Source organism: Myxocyprinus asiaticus, chromosome 19 (genome assembly GCF_019703515.2).
Source record: "Myxocyprinus asiaticus isolate MX2 ecotype Aquarium Trade chromosome 19, UBuf_Myxa_2, whole genome shotgun sequence".
NCBI lineage: Eukaryota > Metazoa > Chordata > Actinopteri > Cypriniformes > Catostomidae > Myxocyprinus > Myxocyprinus asiaticus.
Genome location: NC_059362.1, coordinates 8,744,417 through 8,765,887, shown reverse-complemented (window position 1 = coordinate 8,765,887; position 21,471 = coordinate 8,744,417). Strand labels below are relative to the sequence as shown.

The 21,471-nt window shown below is 39.2% G+C and overlaps 1 protein-coding gene across 7 annotated transcripts in view; it reads right to left on the bottom strand.

The window, feature by feature from the left end:
• Positions 1-7,569: 7,569 nt before the first annotated feature.
• LOC127410426 (neurexin-3b) overlaps positions 7,570-21,471 on the bottom strand; it is a 491,153-nt gene continuing 477,251 nt past the window's right edge. For 6 of the 7 annotated variants that reach the window (XM_051645685.1, XM_051645680.1, XM_051645679.1 and 3 more), the window contains one exon: positions 7,570-10,228. In XM_051645685.1, the coding sequence (XP_051501645.1) occupies positions 9,270-10,228 (959 nt within the window). In that variant the 3' untranslated portion in view covers positions 7,570-9,269. The remainder of the gene's footprint in view (positions 10,229-21,471) is intronic. The other variant, XM_051645682.1, reaches the window with a different exon arrangement.

Here is a 21,471-nt window from a genome sequence, read left to right as displayed (position 1 = left end):
GATTGGCATGTCACCATATTCTAATTTTTTGAGATAGTGAATTGGTGGGTTTTTGTTAAATGTGAGCCAAAATCATCACAATTAAAAGAACCAAAGACTTAAACTACTTCAGTCTGTGTGCATTGAATTTATTTAATACACGAGTTTCACAATTTGAGCTGAATTACTGAAATAAAAGAACTTTTCCACGACATTCTAATTTATTGAGATGCACCTGTATATATATAAAATGAATGCACTAGCTTATAAGTAAATATTTTGTATGATTGTTTGTTATCTTTACAATGCGTCATGATTTATCAATCCTAAACTAGGAAACCATGTCATAATTATTTGCTTATTTGAGTTCAGTTCAACTTTTAATTAATGTTTCGAAGCTGGTAATCACAGCATGCACTGGGCTTGAATAATTAATGAGCTTGCATGGTTTCACTGTCCAAGTTTATTTATAGCCATTTAATATATATATATATATATATATATATATATATATATATATATATATATATATATATATATATATATATATATTGTTGTTATTTTGGTAACTTCTTGTTTTGTGAAGTCTGAAGTTCATTTTATTACAATCAAAATGTTCTGTTGATTGTCACCATCATCGTGTTTTGTGCACCAAGTGTTGAGGTATGCGTGCACTGCTCTGTATCTTGTTTCTATTTGCAGTAATGCAAGATGATATTGTCTAACAGACTTCATAGTATGCAATAAACTTCCCTGTGGAAGGCGTCCATATGTCGTGATGTACACAACATTAAACATGTTTATAAGAAAAATTCTAAAAGTGAAATGTTCTAATAAACTTCATTATATTACTCAGATTAAGTTCCATGTACATCAAATATGTTAGTAAAAGTTACTGTAATTTTTAAGAGAAATGTACTCACTTTAATCAATATTATGTATAAGTTAAATAGATTAAACTTCATTTTATACCATTACAATTTACTAAGAAAAACCGTGTGCTAAAACTTGCGAAATAAAATGAATTAAATCTTACTAGTCATTATTTTTCAGTGTAGTGTTTGAATGATGTTGTATATGAATCTAGCGAGATTTTTCACAGAACAGGGGTTAACGTCTGGGGGGTTCAATTCAGAGATTTTTGGAGTCGACTCAGATTCCTGACTTTCGGAGATTCTCCTACCCAAATACAAGCCTAACTGCTAGTGGGACGTTAAAAGCTGACTCTACTAAAAGCTGACTCCACTCAACTTTAACCACATCACTTGCTGTGTATCCACAGAAAATAAGTTCCATTTTTGGAAATAATTATACAATATTATGTAAAACGTCCTGGTTACTTTCGTAACCTCCGTTCCCTGATGGAGAGAACGAGATGTTGTGTCGATGTAGTGACACTAGGGGTCACTCTTGGGAGCCCCAAACACCTCTGCTTTTTTGAAAAAAGGTCAGTGAGAATTGCCGAGTGAAATCTGCATGCCACTCCCCCGGACATACTGGTATAAAAGGTGCTGGTATGCAACCACTCATTCAGGTTTTCAGCTGAGGAGCTGAGACCAGGTCCCGGCCATTTCAGTGGGTAGTTGAGCGGTGTGGCAAGAGGGATACAATGTCTCGTTCCCTCCATCAGGGAACAGAGGTTACGAAAGTAACCAGGACGTTCCCTATCTGTCACTCACTCGACGTTGTGTCGATGTAGTGACACTAGGGGTCCCTATACAAAATGCACAACTAGCTGAACTGTGTTGCGTGAACTGGCGGTGTGTGACGGGCAGACTGCTGTGTGCCTCATAGCCAGTGCACCAGGCCATCACGTAACCTCCCCCAACGCTCTTATGAGCGTCGAACAGTCCATCAGGAACAAGTCAACTGCCCAACTATAAGGACAGGCAAGCCCAGCCAAGGCCTCTTTTCCCTCTCTTTTCTCCCAAAAATAGTGGAATTTGTTAACTGACTGGGAGCCATAAGTGTCTGCGTTGGGGGGGGGTGTCCCTCCGAAGGGGAAGACACCGCGGAGACCACACCCTGCCCAAAAAGGGGGGGGGGGTATTTTGAGTGGAATACGTCACACGGTCTTACCGTGTCGGAAGTATGTCATGTGGAGAGGTCCCATGGTAGGTCCTACCCGAAGGGAGATAAGTTTCTACAGAGCATGGTGACCAGGGGCAGAGGGGCCTCTGCCGAAGGAAGACACAGTTTTCCGTCATGGAAACAATTTTGCAGAAGATATCACAGCCTTCGGGGAACCAGCACATGTGGAACACCTACCTCAGTACAGGGGCTCATTGGCACACGTACTGGGCCGGTCAGCGAGTTTCTCCGCAAACTCAACTGCCAGATGGCTAAGGAGGAAAGTCATCCAGGGATCACAGTCTGTGAATGTAATGAAGAGGCGCTGACAGATCGGTGTGATGGCCACGTGATGTGTCCCACGGCGCCATGCCCACCTCAGGACTCGAGTCTGAAGCCAGTGCTGAAGTGGTCTCATATGACACTAGAATGCGTTTTTGCGTCAGCATCTTGAACGGGAGTCTGTGCAAAGCCCGGTTCAGTACTCGCAGGTCCAGGATTGGTCGCAACCCACCGCCTTTCTTCGGTACGATGAAGTAAGGGCTGTTGAACCCTTTCTTCATCTCGGCTGGAGGGACAGGCTCTATCGCGCCCTTGCGCAGAAGGGTAGCGATCTCCGCATGCAAGGTTGCGGCATTCTCGCCCTGGACGCTGCTGAACCTGGGCGGGCGCCTGGTGAACTGAATTGCATAGTCGAGTTGGACAGTCCGGGTCAACCACCGTGACGTACTGGTGGGTGGGGCCTCGTGGCGGGGCAGAGCTCGAGGTGCCACGTCAAGGGGATTTGAGCCCCGTGGCTGTGCTGAGTCCAGGGACATCAAAGCACTTACCTGGCTCCTGCCGCCCACCATAAGATTGGCCGAGGAGGGGGGAGGATAAGTCTCGTCCCATAGTCCACCGGACCCAATCCCTTGTGGGCATGTTTGTGCTACAGCTGGGCGCACAGGGGCGGGGGGACCGCCGCTGGGGCACCATACCTGCAAAGATGGGATGGTGGATGGTGGTCGTGACGACGGTCGAGCACACCAAACATGTGACCCAGGGAACAAGAAAACCGCTCTGTTTAATTTTTGGGTACCGCAGCCTCTTGGACATGCGGCGAAATTAAATGAAAATGAAACAAAAGATTCTCCTCCCGGCCCTCCACCGGGGGATGGAGTGGTCTGCTCACCAGCTCCGGAGAAGCGGGTCTCCTTGTCCCTGGGTCACCCATCTCAGGGGCGCTTCGAAGCCTTCCTTGGGTTCTTGGCGGCCGGCCATGAGACGGGTGGCATCTGCTTCCTGCACTGGGTTCCACGCCGGGCCACGGGGTGGGCTGCGGCGGAGCCGGTGTTGAAGTTGCAGAAGGATGCCCTTGGCGATGAGCAGACGGGGTGCGGGGTCTTGAGCCGTGCTGGGGCAGGATGTGCTGTATGGCCTCCGTCTGATGCTTCACCACCGAGAACTGCTGGGCAAAGTCCTCAACGGTGTCGCAGAATAGGCCAACCTGGGAGATGGGGCGTCAAGGAACCATGCCTTGTCAGCCTCGCGCATCTCAACCAAGTTGAGCCAAAGGTGGCGCTCCTGGACCACCAGGGTGGACATTGCCTGCCCGAGAGACTGCGCCGTGACCTCCGTTGCCTGGAGAGCGAGGTCGGTCACCGAGCGCGGTTCCTGCATCAATCCCGGGTCAGACCCTCGTGCAGTTCTTTTAGCACCTTGGCTTGGTGTACTTGTAGGAGAGCCATGGCGTACAGGGCGGAGGCGGCTTTTCCAGCGGCACCGTAGGCTCTAGCTGTCAGGGACGACGTAAACCCACAGGCCCTGGATGGGAGTTTTGGGCGCCCACGCCAGGTGCCGCCGCTCTGTGACCGGGGAAAAATTTTTATTAAAAAAAATCTTAATAATTACATATTATTGGGTTCCATAAAATAATGATGAAAAGTGGGCTGAGACCCTGTCCCAAAGTGGACAAAAACAGGTGCAGAGGGAACAGATACAATGTGAAGGTGATGTGAATCTGTTTGTTTGTTTTTTCCTCTCCATATTTCACTGTATTTTTTATTTATTTATTCTGGTTCTTTTTAAGAGGATTCCAGTATGAACAACCTTTCTTGAACAGTATTTCTAGTGGCAGCAGAGCATTGCCCATTACTTAATTTTGGTCAAAAGGATAAACTTACTAGTTAAGATATATATATATATATATATATATATATATATATATAAATTAATAATCATATTGCAGTTCAAATCACAATATATGTATTTTTTAATGATTACAATTTGATTTTTTTATCTAAATAATTCAGCTCATCATTCAAGGTATGTGCTTGGTTCTTAGGAAAGCTAATGCACTAATTTGAGCACACAACATCATTTATAAAGATACAGAGTTGAACAAAAGAGTCAATTCCTATACTAAAGCCAACTCTGATACTAGGTCTAGTCAGAATCATGGAAATTACTATTTTGGAGTCGACTCCCCATCACTAGCTAACATCTAAACACGACCCCCTTAGTTTTAGAAATATATACACAATTCATTTTCTCTATAATGCATTTTTTTTAATGTCTTTCTTGAGGGAATGAACTAATCACAGGAAGCATTACAATTTATTTAAACAAATATATACATTTCTAATTTGTCCTTTTTATTTGTATAGCGCTTTTCACAAAACACAGAACACTGTTTCAGAGCAGCTTTACAGAACATGCTGTAATAGAAAATGATGCTGTAATGTCTGTTCTGTCTTAAAGTCCTCATTGAGCAGTTTAAATGAAAACATGATTGATGCATTAAAATTAATTATTTTTTAGGCCCCCAGTAAACAAGCCAAAGCTGACTGTGGGAAGGAACCCAAAACTCCATAAGATGATAGTTGATGGAGGAAAAAAAACCCTTGGGAGAAACCAGTTCCCCTATGGTTATACAGCATGAATATAACGGCAATATTAGTTATCTATATGTAATACAAGTCATGTATAAATTGAGTAAACCAAGTAAACGTTTGTGGGCAGTGGTTAAAACTAAAGGACATTGACTGTACTGTAAGATTAATGATTTAGTGTTTTTGAAGTCCATCCCAAATTGACTGTGGAAGTTCAAGTAGACAGTGATCATCGAGCCGCCCTTCGCTGTCTGGTTGGGACAGACTGCAGTTAGTAGTCAATGCTCAGCAACACATAGCGGTGGAAGTCGAACATCGGGCTGGACCGGAGTTGGATCTGGCAAGCTCTGGTAACCTCGAGATATGAATCCTAAGGATGAGGCAGGAAAACAAATCAGACCTGACTAATGTTGCATAAGTATGTGTTGGGGATAAATTAGGTGTCTCTTAAACTAAGAGTGTGTCTGAGACCCGAACAATGTTAGGATGGCTGTTTCCTAGTTTAGGAGGCAAATAGGAAAAGGATCTACCTCCTTTTGTGGATTTTGATATTCTAGGTACTATCAACAGGCAGGAATTTTGCGACTGTAATGAACATGATGTGTACTTAGAAGCTAGAACATTCAAAGCTTAAGAAAAAATGTAAACTGATACGAAATTTAACAGGTAGCCAATGTAGTGATGATAAAATTGGGCCGATATGATCATATTTCTTTGATTTAGTCAGCACTCTAGCTGCTGCATTTTGAAATAACTGAAGCTAGGACATCATCCCAGTAAGGCAATACATTAATCTAGTCTTGAGGTCATGAACGCATGAATTAGCTTTCCTGCATCAGAAACAGAGAGCATGTCTCAAAACTCAATATTTCTGAGGAGGAAGAAAGCTGTTCTACAACAATGGAAATGTGATTTTCAAAGGATAGATTGCTATCAAACATAACACCCAAGTTCTTAACTGTAGAAGACGATGTGACAGTACATTCGTCGAGAGGAAAATTATATTGTAGCATCTTATTTTGAAAAATTTTAGGTCCAGTAATAAGTACATGAAGGAAATTTCTAGCCATCCAGTCTTTGATATCATTGCACACTTTACTTACTTGGAGAATTGGGAAATTTCACCAGGTCTTGAAGAAATATAAAGTATCACTGGCATAACAGTGAAAAATAATTCCATGGTTCCTGATAATGTTTCCCAGGGCAAGCATATACAAGGATAATAGCAGATGACCTTATACTGAGCCCTGTGGCACTCCTTACTTCTGCTTGATCTGAAAATTCCTGGTTAACACAAACAAAGTGGTAGCGGTCAGATAAACAGGACCTAAACCTTGCTAATGTACGGAGGTAGTAAAGTGCAAAACAAATCAATAAATCTGAAAACAACAGCAAATCCAAAAGCATTAATTCAGAAACACAACAAATTATAAAACACAATGGCAAACCTGAAAATGAAAGTACAAATCCAGAAACACAACAGCAAAACAGAAAAGGCAATGACAAGTCAGTCGAAGCGGACTGTCTGGATGGTATCTAGCCCTTTCTTCATGATTGGTTCACTGCCCACTTGCACGATTATTTAAAATCCATTGCAAAAGCTCACTGATTGAAAAACTGAATCATTTGGAGTGGTTTCTCATACCTGTTAGTTTTGCTGAGTGAGAAACCACTCCAAATGATTCAGTTTGTCAGTCAGTGAGCTTTTTGCATGGATTTTGAAATAATCAGTGAACCAATCGAGAAGAAAGGGCAAGGTATCATCCACACAGCCAATCAGGTAAGAAGCTATGGTACCTATGCTTTGTTTCGACTGACTTGTCGTTTATTTTTTAGATTTGCCATTGTGTTTTCAGACTTGTTGTTTTGTTTTGCACTTCACAGACACAATACTAATGCCTGTCCATAAATGCCAACATAATTCTCAAGCCTATCCATGAGAACGTTGTGATCTATACTGTCGAAGGCAGCACGAAGATCTAAAAGCACTAGAAGAGAGATTCAGCCACGGTCAGATGATACTGTAAGAGCAAGTCATTTGTAACTCTGATAAGTGCAGTCTCTGTACTATGAAAGGGCCTAAATCCTGACGGAAATTCTTCACAAATACCATTTCTCTGTAAAAATGAACATAGTTGGGAGGACATTACCTATTTCTAGTATTTTAGACATAAATAGGATATTTGAGATTGGTCTATAATTAGCCAATTCTCCAGGATCAAGCTGTGGTGTCTTGTCATTTGCAATGCTTTATGGGAGTGGGTAGCTGCTGCTTCGCTCTTCAGTGGCAATTTTTATTTCCATGGTAACGATGTCTTCCCTGATTGGTGAATATCTCTTTAGGATTATAAGTAGTGTAGTACTTTACCTGGAATTAAGCAAATACATTTTTTTTTCTTCAAAAACGAAGTTGAAATCACAATGACTTACGGCTTCTACAGAAGCATATACCATCGCTTAACAACTTCAGAGCTCATGGCAAGTCTGTCTAGAAAAGTTTATACACTATTGCTAAAAATTCTATTCTATGGAGAAATTGAATAGGATTTTAACTGTTGCATGCTATTGCAATTAGGCCAGTCTTAACCAAGAGTTACGCAAGTAACTTTAAGAAACTGCAAATTCCACACTAGCGTTGAAAACAGTTGGGAACATTTTATTGCTGGACATAGCTAAAAGTCAGGATTGAAAACAATAATCAAAATGACTGCACGGAAATCTAAGTGCTGATGACGACAAAAGAGAATAAATAAACAAAAGTAGAAAAGATGCAAAATTCCAACTACAGCCAGCACGAATGTTCAGAAATTGACAAACCTAAAGACTGCACGACAACAGCTAAACATGATCAAAAAAATCATAAATACACAGAATGAAACACAGACTAAAAACAAATCATTCAAAACTGCAGTAATGTGGCGGCAGTATGAATTCAATCCATTATCCACCTTTATTATGTGAGCTCTCATAACCTTGTTGAAATAAAAAACAAGAAGCAGTAGTAAAATAACCAGTAATGCCGAGCCTTTATATGTATGGAGGGCGATTTCAATCAATTGCCGTCTTACAGTTCTCACATGTCTGACTTAGGAACACCCTTGAAACATAAACCAAACAATACTCTTTCATAACACTTTATGCATAGACTTTCTCCCTCAATATCTGTCAAAAGATCATTTTAACTTTAGGGTTGTCCATAATGTGCTACAATAAACTAAACTAGATGTTCAATTTGTACAGAAAGCGTATGAAAATCTCAAAATCAACTCTTGTGTACAATAATGAGCTACAAATTACCACAGTTATAATGTAATAAAATATGTAAACATATTTATTGTTTGACACAGCTGACTGTGACAACGACATATATACTCGTCCACATTGGATTCGTCTTCTGCAAATTAATTCATATTTCAGCTCTCATTCTGACATTACTGTAGATTGATTCCCTCACAGTTGCTCTATATCATGTGAGAGGTGTGTGTGTGTGTGTGTGTAGCAAATGACTTAAGCATTCAAACAGAGTCAGGATTGAAAGGAAAATCCTGCATTTAATAAAGAACGTCTCATTTTTCTATTTGTAAAGGACGGACATCTTTTAGGTGAATCTGGCTACACATGGCAGAGCTCATTCAGAATATGAATGTTAAAACAAATCAGTCCTTAACAGACATCAGAAGAGAAAAGGACAGAAATAAAAGCAAAAGCAAAGGAAAAGGAAAAAGGAAAATGATTGTGTTAATGAAGAAAAAAAGTGTTAATAAAAATACAAAAAATGTTAATCTGTCCTTTCCCACAGTAAACCCCTAAAACATTCTAACAAAAAAACAAACAAACAAAAAAAAAACATACTGTTTGTCTAATGACACATCACCAGCATGGGTTAGAAAATAACTGTTTTTATGGAAAATGTTCCCACTTTGCATCTCCAGATCACAACTCATCCTCTTGTTCTCCTCTTTGCAAAGATATCAGTACTACATCACACACGTCACATGCATGCCCAAATTCATGACCATGACCATTCTTTTTTTGTACAGGGTTACAATGGACGAGGGTTGCTTTTTTTTTTCTTTTGTCTTTTTTTACACCAATGATTTTTTACATCAGAAAGTCACTTGAGGGATAACAATGTAACAATGAGATATTTTACACTGACATTGTCCCACAACCAGACAGAAAGTAAGGTATCAAGGTCCCCAAAGTCCCATTTGCCTTCTCCCTATGCTTACAGTTTAAAGTGAGCTTCAAATCACAGAACACTTGGAAATCAGTTAATTTCGACTCAATGTGTTTGAGTTCTTAAAGGATTTTCAGTGTAAAATCACTGTCTCGAAGTGGAATTTTGTTTTATACATAATATTCCTTGTCCTTGTCTTTGGGTCTCTTGTTGCCGGCACCCTTGGTGCTGGGCTGTTTGTCTTTCACTACCGTGCCATTGTTCTGTGCCGAATTGCTGATGTAGTTCCGTGTTTCATCTACCTGATAGGAGCCTTCATCCCTGTTCCTGTATTTGTACATGGCATAGAGAAGTATGAGGATGCACAAGGCAGCAGCAGAGATGATACCGACCACCATGCCCGTAGTGCTGCTTGACTCTCGTATAACCTCTGAGGCACCAGGGGGCACTCTCCTGATACTTGGAATAGTGGGCAGGGCACTGGGGATGGTGCGCAACATGGGCTGGGTGATGTATGGCCCCCTTGGTTTGGTGCCATCCGTGTCGTAAGATGTGGGGAGCGGTAGCAGCACTATGTCCGGTTGGGGTTTGATCTCACGGTTGTTCATTTTCCCGGCTGGGATTTTGGGAGCGGTCTCAGGCGTGATGGGCGATGCCGCTGAGCTCCTGAGGTCAGGCAGAGGCGGGATGGCCGTAGTCCTGCCTGCCTCAGAGGCCTTGCTAGGCTTAAAGTCCTTTACCTCCCACTTGGGCGCAAGAGCTTTGTAGCCACCTTCGTACGTCGACGTGGTCAAGATCTTATCTGTTACCAGGGAGAAGGTGGTGTAAAAATCTTCATCATCAGTGGGTGGGAGGCTAGAGTCAATGGCCTCCCCAGAGCCAAACCCCGAAATCACCAAGCCATCACCATCATCATCACCATCATCATCATCATCACAATCATCGCTGCCTCGGTCCAACAAGCAAGGTACCCCCACCTCGGTGGCAATTGACAGGGACACTTTGGTGGTCTCAATAATGGTGAGGACGGGGTGAAGGGTCGGGGGGAGGGGGATGAAAGGGGCTCGAGTGGAAACAGGGGGGATGTCAATGGGATCCTCAACTAAAATGGGAATGACTAACTCCCCTCCTGAGAAGCAAAAGAAGAAGAAAGAAAATTAGTGTCTGTTCAAGCTGGTTGTTCACAAACAGGCAACTGTACAAGACAGAGAAAAGCAAAGCAAGAATATTTGTAAAGGAATATGACAAAAATCACTAATTCACTATAAACCAATGACCAAAACAAACCAAGATGGAAAAAAGAAATGAAAGAGAATGTAGAAATGCGAGGTAAATTGTAACAAAAGGCTTGAAGTAACATGCAAGATCTTGAGCTTTCCTTTTGGCACATTCGACTGACCTCTACACGTAGAAGACACTTAACTCATAATTGCACCACATGGTCAAAAGTATTTGGTTACCCGAATATGGGAATGGGTATTAATAGGGAGTTGGTCCTCTTTTTGCTGCTATAACAGCTTTCATTCTTCTGGGAAGATTATCCACTAGATGTTGAACATGGCTGTGGAGATTTGCTTCCATTCAGACACTAGAGCATCAGTGAGGTCATGTAATGATTTTAGGTCTGGCTCACAGTCAGCATTTCAATTCATCCCCAAGGTTATCAATGGGGTTCAGGTCTGGGCTTTGTGTAGACAAGTCAAGTTCTTATACACCTGACTCAGTAAACCTTTTATTTATGGACCTCACTTTGTTCACAGGGGCATTGTCATGCTGGAACAGAAAAAGGTAAGAACCATTTTACTAGAAATATTTGTCTAAAGGCCAAAGTATACTAGCAAATCTTATCATCTGCACAGTACGCGCAGACTATGGGCACAGTATGAGCCCATACGGACACGTTCGACGCATGCACACTATAACTGCTTTGTGATACTCTTACAGTGCTCTTATAAATGCATTGAACACATCTGTATGGGCTCACAGTCAAAAGAGTATATAGAGGCTTCAACCCCGTGTGAGGCGGAATGACATGCGGAAAACTAAGTATCCTCTAGCCTTGAGGAGACTGTATGGCTGTATGCTTGATTTTATGCACCTGTTAGTAATGGGCATAGCTGAAATAGCTAAATAAGTTAATTAGAAAGGGGTGCCAACATACTTTTAGCTATGTAGACTGTCATGCCCCTGCAACTAAGAGTATCTGAAAGAAGTGAACCTCGAACACAGATATTGTAGTCTTTAATTAAACTACATGTAGAGAGGTTTCAATACAAAACTGAGAGGATACATTTTGAGTGACTTTTCACAGGAGGCTGTGAATTCACTTAGGTAATTTATTTCTGAGCATCCTGCTGTATCTTCCAACATAAGACCAATGAAGAGAGTAATATATGGAGCGCTGCCTAAAAATACAATTATTGTATTAAGATTTCTAATTTTCTGAGCGGATTATCAAGACTAGAGAAAATCACTTTACTTATCTCCTCTTTTGAAGTATCACACTTGAGATGAAAGCAAATAGCCTTTTGACAGTTCTTATGAAATTGCCACAAAGGCCCACAAAGTCACATGACAGTTCAACCACACCTGAATGATTCTCATTCACTGTGAACAATTCGTGCAAATACGAATGATCAGGTCACATGATTTGTATCGTTCTAGTCTCAGGTGACATTTTTAACAGACTGTACACACACACTGGCCATCATTCCAGTTCATTTCAGTGTAAATCATTCAGAAAGCTATTCTTATGTAAATTCACATGCAATTCGATGCTACAATTTACATAAGAATGTTTTACAAAAGATTTACATCGAAATACTGCTTGTGTTTTTTGCATGTGCATCATCAGAGATTATTGTATTATAGTTATGCGTGAAACATCCAGATGTTGGTTGAAGCTGCTCAAACTTACGCCAAAGTGGCTTTGCAGATCACATGGCAAACTTACAAACATAGGGCACTATAAGACAACGCAGGTCTCAAACAAACGGACCAAAAGAAATAACAGGAAAGAAAAATGAAAAGCAATGCAAACAATTGGTTAATGGTTAGAGCAAAACACTTGAAACATTCGCAAACCAAAGGCACAGAGAGAAAGTAAGTACAGGAGCGGCAAGTACAGAAAAATAAAATAAAATTAGTCTACAAAATAATAAGCCTAAAAAAAGTCATCAAAAAGTGGAAGCATACCATCAGTTCTGTGACTTACATCAACAAATTGCCCGCATGATTTTGGCAGGAAGAAAAATTTTTACAAAAGAAAGTTGTGTAAGAATGCTTGGGGATAAGTATGGTTAATCTGTAAACATTGAATTTGGCAATCAATTTATCCTCAGATTTTTTTCTTAGACAAGATGGTACAGGGAGGCAACGACACATACATTCACACACCATGACATGAAAAAATTAATTTCACCATTCTGCTCATTTTTTTCTGTCTTTTGATAAATAATCCTTTTCTCTACAAAAGAAAACTGTACATTTAGATGACTGTTTTTTAAAGATAAGTTTGCTTTGAAGTATCTACAAATACATTTTTTCTTTGTTCTTTTTTTAAAATCTGAATTCTTGAATGATTGAATGACTGTACATTCTCTACCATTGCTAAGAGGAGAAGGGGAGGGGCAAGAGAGAGAGAGGGAGGGGCCTATGAACAGACTAAGAAGGAAATGACATAGATGGAAGTGAACGTGTACGTCAGTTGCCATGTCCATGTAAGAGCGGTACGAAGCGGTCGGGCGGCAATAGAGCTTTGGGCTGTAAGGAAGGGATGGGGATATACAAACAATGAGCATATACATGCCCATCTACAAGATCAAATAGCACTCTCAAGACTGACACTCTTACAGACCCTAAGCTGCAACTTCTGTCTATTTCCAATTTAGAATTCACATTTCAACAATTTAGAAGTCAGATTTCAACTGGCAAAAAAGGTTGACAAATATATTAGCTGACTTAAAATTTGTTTAGGTAGTGGTGAGGATTTAGCATCTAGTTCATTTTTTTTTTTCTAGATAAAAATCTAATATATATATATATATAGCTGTATGTATGTTTTAACAGTTTTAGATACAAATTTAAAATTGTTTGAATCAATCAAGAAAGAAAAGAAACTAAACAAGAATGAAAATAGAAATTATAAAACATTTATAGGTTTATATCAATATATTGTTAACTTTAAGGAGAATTCAATCCAAAAATAAATCTACTTTGCCAATGATGTGCTGAGAGCAAAACATCTGGAACAATTCATGGCATATATATGGCATGTATTTAATAAGAAGGAAGTTTTTTATTATTATTATTATAATTATTTTTTAAAAAAAGCACAAAATGATCCAAATGTTTCTTTCTATGCAAATAAGCAAATTTTCTTTTGGATAACTTTATACAAAAACACACACACACACACACACACACACACACACACACACACATATATATATATATATATATATATATATATATATATATATATATATATATATATATATATATATATATATATATATATATATATATATATATATATATATATATATATATATATATATAAGTATATTATATATATATATATATATATATATATATATATATATATATATACACACACACACACACATACACTACCGGTCAAAACTTTTGAAACACTTGACTGAAATGTTTCTCATGATCTTAAAAATCTTTTGATCTGAAGGCGTATGCTTAAATGTTTGAAATTAGTTTTGTAGACAAAAATATAATTGTGCCACCATATTAATTTATTTCATTACAAAACTCAAATTTAATTAAAGAAAAAAAAAGTTTTTGAAATTGATGACTTGGACCAAATAATAAAGAAAAGCAGCCAATAAGTGCCCAACATAGATGGGAACTCCTTCAATACTGTTTAAAAAGCATCCCAGGGTGATACCTCAAGAAGTTGGTTGAGAAAATGTCAAGAGTACATGTCTGCAAATTCTAGGCAAAGGGTGACTACTTTGAAGATGCTAAAATATAACACAGTTTTGATTTAATTTGGAATTTGTTTAGTCACAACATAATTCCCATAGTTCCATTTATGTTATTCCATAGTTTTGATGACTTTACTATTATTCTAAAATGTGAAAAAACAAAACAAAAAAAAACAATTATAATAAAGAATGAGTAAGTGTTTCAAAACTTTTGACCGGTAGTGTATATGTATAGACAGTGTGTGTGTGTATATATATATATATATATATATATATATATATAGTATATATCTATATATATATATATCTATATATATAAGTACACACACACACACACGTGTTAGTACACATATATATGTACTAACAAAATTAAAAGATAAAACTAAAAAAATAATAACTGAAAGTAAAAATTCTCTCAAATTATCATAAAAAAAACAAAAAAAAAACCAGAAAGAACATACTGAAGCCAAACAGAGGAGGGACAGTGTACCGTCTCCACCTTCACAACTAATAATACCATTATTAGTTTTCTTTTGTAAATCTCTTGTTAGTAACTTCACAGTACAAAGCAGGGGTGTATTTCAGGTAAAGGATGAAAATCACACAATTTTTTTTGGATTTTCACTGCAAGGTGAAATCATGCTTTTTAACAAGTTGCATTTAGGGAAAGTAGAATCACAGCACTGCAAGCTGGGGTCAGGAGGGCTGAGAACAGGTTACAGAATCGAGAGAAACACATGAGCCAAAGGCTGTGGGGATACCATATAAAGTACACCTGTACAAACTCCAATCACACAGGTGAATCAACCAAATCAGCATCTCAATAAAGATATTGTTGGTTACCATTTGATTATATAGTAAATATATTGATAATACTAAATGCATTAAAGGAATAGTTCACCTAAAAACGAAAATTCTGGCATCCTCTATTCATTCAACCTCATATCATCCCAATTCCTTATAACTTTCTTTTTTTCCATGGTAAACAAAAGGACTTATATATCAAGCAGCTTTTCCCTTCCATACATTGAAAGTGAATGGTGACCATGGCTGTTGAGTAAGATTTTTAAGACAATATTTTTCAGTTCATTCCTCACATAAAGCTTTCATATGGCTTCAGTAGACTTTGAATACAGCAAGTCATTATGCACTTTGTTTCTTATCCTTTTTGGAGCTTGAAAACCATTGGTCCCCATCCACTTCCAATATATGGAATAGAGCATTTTGAACATTCTGTTAAACATCTTCTTTTGTGTTCCATGGACGAAAGAATGTCATACAGGTTTGGAACAACATTAGTGTGTGCAAATGATGATTTTCAGTTTCTTTAAGCAAATTAAGATTTGAAATAACCAACAGCTGTTCGCTCAACATTAATGACAGTAAACAGGGAATTCCACAAAAATGCATGACCTCAGGATATAAAGCACTATCTGTGTGAGCCAGACCAAACCGCTCACAAGATTTCTCTAACAGACATTAAAACAAATTTTTTTTTTTAATGTTTTGTGTTGGAGGAGAGAGATTATAATCTTTAGCTAGAGGCTGATACCGATATCTAAAGAGCTTGGTGGTGACTGATGGCCGATATAATGCTAGTAAGCCACGAAAGGCCATGCTTTACAGTGATTTTACAAAAGGAAAGGGGTGTTCTTAGGCAGGATGCAATGGGAACACCAATGTTTAATAAAGACTTCTGTTTATTATCAATTAAGGAACAAGCTGTTTTTCTGCCAAGCAATATAGTTAATTATCCTAATTGTTAGCCTGCCTGATCTCAAGAAAATTATATGAGTGTGGTGAAATTTTTTGCAAAATGACAATACGTGGCACCTAGTCTCAGCCTCAAACGGCACGCCCACAGACCACCCACAGTCTGTGCACAAAAGGTCTGATGCTTATAGCACACAAAACTAGAAACCGTTTTCTCGAACAATCTCCGCAAATCTGATTGGCTGGCACAGGGGACGTTTTATCAGTCCGCCTGCAAGCCGAGTTGCATTCACAAGGTTCCGTGTTGAGAGAATGAGCGCCTTTGAGGATGAAATAATCACAGAATTTTCCCAGGTTTGCCAGGTTAGCAACATCAAATCTTTAAAGACATTCAGAGTTTCATTTGAGGCACGTAGCAGAAAGTAAAGCGGATTTCCATAAGCAGAGCTGCATATTCTGCTTTGTTTACTTAGTTATGTCTGTGAAATTCTCTATAATGAGGTTTTCTGTGCTGTACTCAGACTCTCTACACATTTTCCGCTACTTTCCATTGTGTTTTCTGTGCATTTGCTCACGGAGACTCACGCGTCTTTATATAATTCATTTATGTTCCTATGTCGGTCTTTTATTATGGTATGAGACATCTCCGATAACCTCACCCCTAAAAACCCTGTAATGACAAAACCGACTGTGATTGGGTTGGATTTACATGTCAGTTAGATGGCTTTTCCTGTTTAAATGGACGATTCTTGGCCAACTGAAGCAGCTATAGAGCTGTTCAGCTTTTAGTCCAAAAACCCGGAAGAAAATTCACCATGGGTTCCCTCGGGATTTTCCTATGGGCTTTTATAATGGGGTTTCTGAACTTGTGAGAAAAATAAGGTCTGTGGTAAACATTACTTGACGATACATGGACGTTTTGTTCTACAACATAAATTACATACTTTTATACCTCAAGCCTTTTTTTTTTTTTTAAATGCACGGTGGCTTCAAAATTCACGTTTGAGGGATGACTGTATGTAATTTATGTTGTAGAACAAAACATCCATGTATCGTCAAGTAATGTTTACCACAGACCTTATTTTACACATTAGTTCCAAAACCCCATTATAAAAACCCATTGGAAAATCCCGAAGGAACCCATGGCGAATTAGACTTCCGGGTTCGCCTATAAATTAATACTGCAGTTATAGGTCTGGCTACGCGAGACTATGTGGCAACTTATACGTATCGTGAAAGTTCCCAAGGTGAAATTCCCACTATGTGTCGCTAAAAGCAAGTTAAATGTTAGATGAGGTTTTTAAGGTTAATGCTCTTTCGAGTTTTAAGTCAACAAAACCTACTTGTACCCTAAATCTTAAACCTAAACCTATCTGATAATGTCATAAAATGTACATAAACATTTAAAAACGTTACCCCAAAAATGTTAGACAAAAAAAATGAAAACAAAATTGTTTATTCCGCATTGGTAAGACTGTCAGTAGAACCCAAACATTTAAGAAACATAAAAGGAGAATTTATGAGGATTGAAAATGTTGCCTTATCACAACCAGTAATTCTCACTGATTCCCCAAGCAGTCCTGAGCTAATGGATTATATTTTGCCTGATCAAGATTAAGGTATCTACAGTAACCACACACACAAAGACGGCAGCATGGAGCAACCCCATGTCGCAGTAAATACTTTAATCTCACATTAGCACTTCAACAAGCAATGATCATTTTCACAGTGTTCTAATTCAGTGTAAACATTGTGCACATGTCTGAGGGGACTGTATTTGTTTTGCAGAGCCAAGATAGGAGGAAATGTTCTTTGGGCTATGCTCCATTACATAGCAAACACTTCCACAATACGTTAAGCCTACAGATTTGCAAGATCTGCTTACAGGAGTTAATTCTTGCACTGCAAAAATCCATTTCTTAATCTGTATTTTTAAGTAACATCCTAAAAACAAAATAAACGTACTAAAGATGAAAATTTGCATAGAATAAGACTAGTTTGTAGGGAATATATCTTTAAGTTTATTTCACTTACCACATTGGCAGATATTTTTTTTTTTTTTTTTTTTTGCACATATCTGACAAAGTTTGGTGAGGGTTTTTCACCTAAAACAAGAAATAACTATTTGCCAATGGGGTAGCACAAAAATAAAAACTGAATTCAACATGTATTCTCTGAAAACAAGTCTTATTATCTTACCCACTTTTGCTTCTTAAGCATGTTTTTCTAGTTTTAAGGATGTTTAGATTAAAAAAAAAAAAGACAAAAATACTGATCAAGAAAATGACTGATGAACAAATTTGAAGGGCCACACTCTTTTTATCTACGAACACTATCAAAAAATGTTTTGGGGCGCAGAATTTCACAAAAAAGAAAAAAATGAACCATAACAGCTGACACTCATAGTAGTCCCCTCTCTCTTTCCAAACTGAATCTAGGTGTTCTCGCCTCAGATATCCATGCCTAACCTCCGTGACCATCTAGCTTTCGCTGAGTCTTCCCAAACAGTGATGAATGTCGCAGGTGAGCTCTGCTAAACCTGCCTGATCTCCAAAAAAATAAATAAAAAAGAGGCTGTGTGAGCCAGCCCCCGCAGTTCAGAAAGCAAGCCACAGTCAAATCCTTTTGTGTCGGATTACGACTGCGGTATTGCTTCTTACCTTAGCCTCTGCTAGCTCATCATGAGCACGTGGCATGGGAAATGGGAAACTTTGGAAACGAGAAGGCAGTGTAACTGCTGAGGTAAACAGCTGCAGGGCATTGTTGCATAGAGCTTGCGAGACAGAACTGTCCCTCTGACACTTCCTCTAAGTATCAGATTGCACTCAGATTTGGCTTTCTAGTTTGTGCTCCTTGTGGGTGATGATTGGTATTGTTTCCTCTGGTTTGTCTTTTGAAATGTCTCTCTATGGCATCGCTCGGCTGGGCATGTCACAGATCGCTGATAATCCTCCATATCACATTTCGGTGCGACCCGAGGTGTTAAATTGGCATCCTCAGCCGGAGACATTTGACCACTGTCTGCCACTCAATTTGTTGTTTGGCCATTAAACAAACCTTTTTAGATGCTTAACATGACAGCTAAATCAATGGTTCTCAGTTGGTGAAATGGGGCGCAGGTTTATTCTAATAGGGTCACAGATAGCTGGGAAAAAAACAATCCTCAATGTAAATAGTAAAATGCAACTACGATATAATCCTGCATAGTTAGGATAGCAAAATAAAATGGCTTATCAACTTTGCCTCCAAACTAATTCTCAGACTTATCTCATGAAAATTACGTGACAATGGCGATGTTTTCGCAAAATTATTTTACATGGTTCCTTATACATATCAAGGCAATACTGAAGTGAAATATCCACTGATTGGTGCTAAAAGAGATGAGGTTTTTAAGGTGAAATAAACCAAACCCACCTCCCTACCACAGTGTTGTAGTCAAGACCACCAAAACCGAGACCAAGTCAAGACCAAAACCAGAGTGTATCGAGACCGAAACAAGACCAAGACTTTGAGGGGTTGAGACCAAGTCAAGACCAAGACCATGGCTGGGCGAGACCAAGTCAAGACCAAGACCAGTGTCCCACACTGTATTTTCCACTTGATATCTCCGATCTCTGACTAAAGGCATTCCAATTCCAGATTCTCAGAAGATGGCATTAAAGGAAACAAAACTGCAATGCTCCCGTTAGCTTAGCAGGTGTTTGACTGTCACCAGAGATGTCTGCAACCCAATTCATAAACAATCAGCAGCGCTAGCATTTGTGCTACAGGTGTACGATTATCAAAAGAGAGTATAATTTACCATGTTTTGAACACCTGCTACTCTGCTAACGTTTGTTTAATATCATGTAATCTAAGAACTTTGACTCATTTATTGATATTATTTAATAAAAGTGAATGTTTATCACTTATTTTGTACACCTTTCTGGGTGCCGAAAAGATTGTGTGACATCACGCACCTGCATCTTGGCGAAATCTGAGTTGAAAATTTCCGCACGACTTTCCAAGTTGTAATTATGACTTCAAGTGCCGGTCCATTGCACTTTTCCCAGTAGGAAGTTGGAAAATCTGACTTTCCGAGTTGAATGGAATGCAACAAGATGCAGATTGCGAACGTTTGCTAGCTAGCTTTGCTAGCATCACTTACACTTAGCTTACATTTCTTTATGCTTCCTTTCTAAGTGCCGATAAATGTTTGATGTGGTCGATAAGCATTGCATTGCAGAATTCACATACTGCTGTGTGTTTTCTTTTGGACGCTTTTTTGCAGATTAACTCTTTGTGGTTTAGGTCAGTGTTTCCCAACCTTTTTTCTGCAACGGCACTCTTCGCATGGCACACCACTATCCCACATAACTATCGTCGATAGTTTTCCTTTTCAAGAACTTGTCCATGTTTTCTGTCTGTCTTAGTAGCATGAACTTGTAACGTTTGAAATTCGGCTATGCAAAAAACACAAATTAATTCTTGCAATGGCACAGCGAATACATTTTTTATTATTTATTTATTTATTTACTGTATTTTCCGGAAATAAAGTCACGCCTGACTAAGTCGCACTGGGTCAAAATCGCGTTGTTGATAGAGAGAAAAAAAAACACACAAGTCGCACTGACAGAGGTTGGATCTGGCAGGCACTATGACCCGAGAGCAGCCGCCTGGCCTCCATTCACCGGTTCAGATGTCAACCGTGCTCCGTGAAGATTACAGTACCTCAGAATCTACACATGGTATCACGGTGTTTTAGGGCTTATTTAAAAAGGGTGAATTTGCTTTTAGTAATCGTATGTAACAGTTTCTCATATTCTTTTTATGTTCCATGAGAGAAACGCAACAAGTAAGCCACATCTGTTCATAACGGTTGTAAATCTATGCTGTGCACAAATAACAGCTTTTAGTCTTTGAGTAAAACAATACACCCGTTGTATTCTATTCATTCATTCGGTTCACTGACTGGATGTTTTTACTACAAGCGTGATGATGAAGCATCATTTTGTGGGCATGTGAGGAGTTGCGTTTTTTCAGCAGACTAGAGTTTGTTAAAATGTTATGATGGACAAAATATTTAAACTGGTTGCATAAATACTTTGTAAAGGAAAATATACCGAATTGGCAATTTTTTTTTTTTTTGATTTTTCCCCTTTTTTCTCCCAATTTGGAATGCCCAATTCCCAATGCGCTCTAAGTCCTCGTGGTGGCGTAGTGATTTGCCTCAGTCCGGGTGGCGGAGGACGATTCCCAATTGCCTCCGCGTCTGAGACAGTCAACCCGCGCATCTCATCACGTGGCTTGTTGAGCGCATTGCCACGGAGACATAGCGCGTGTGGAGGCTTCACGCCATCCACCACGGCAACCACGCTCAATTCACCATGCGCCCCACCGAGAACAAACCACATTATAGCGACCACGAGGAGGTTACCCCATGTGACTCTACCCTCCCTAGCAACCGGGCCAATTTGGTTGCTTAGGACACCTGGCTGGAGTCACTCAGCATGCCCTGGGATTCGAACTAGCGAACTAGTGAACTCCAGGGGTGGTAGCCAGCGTATTTTACCACTGAGCTACCTAGGCCCCCCAAATTGGCAACTTTAAAACTCTTCTACCGTCTCTATGCCTTCACAAAAATACCAGAAAAAAACGGTATTTATTTATTTTGAGGAATTTGATAATTTTCCATGGCACACCTGACAATCATTTCACAGCA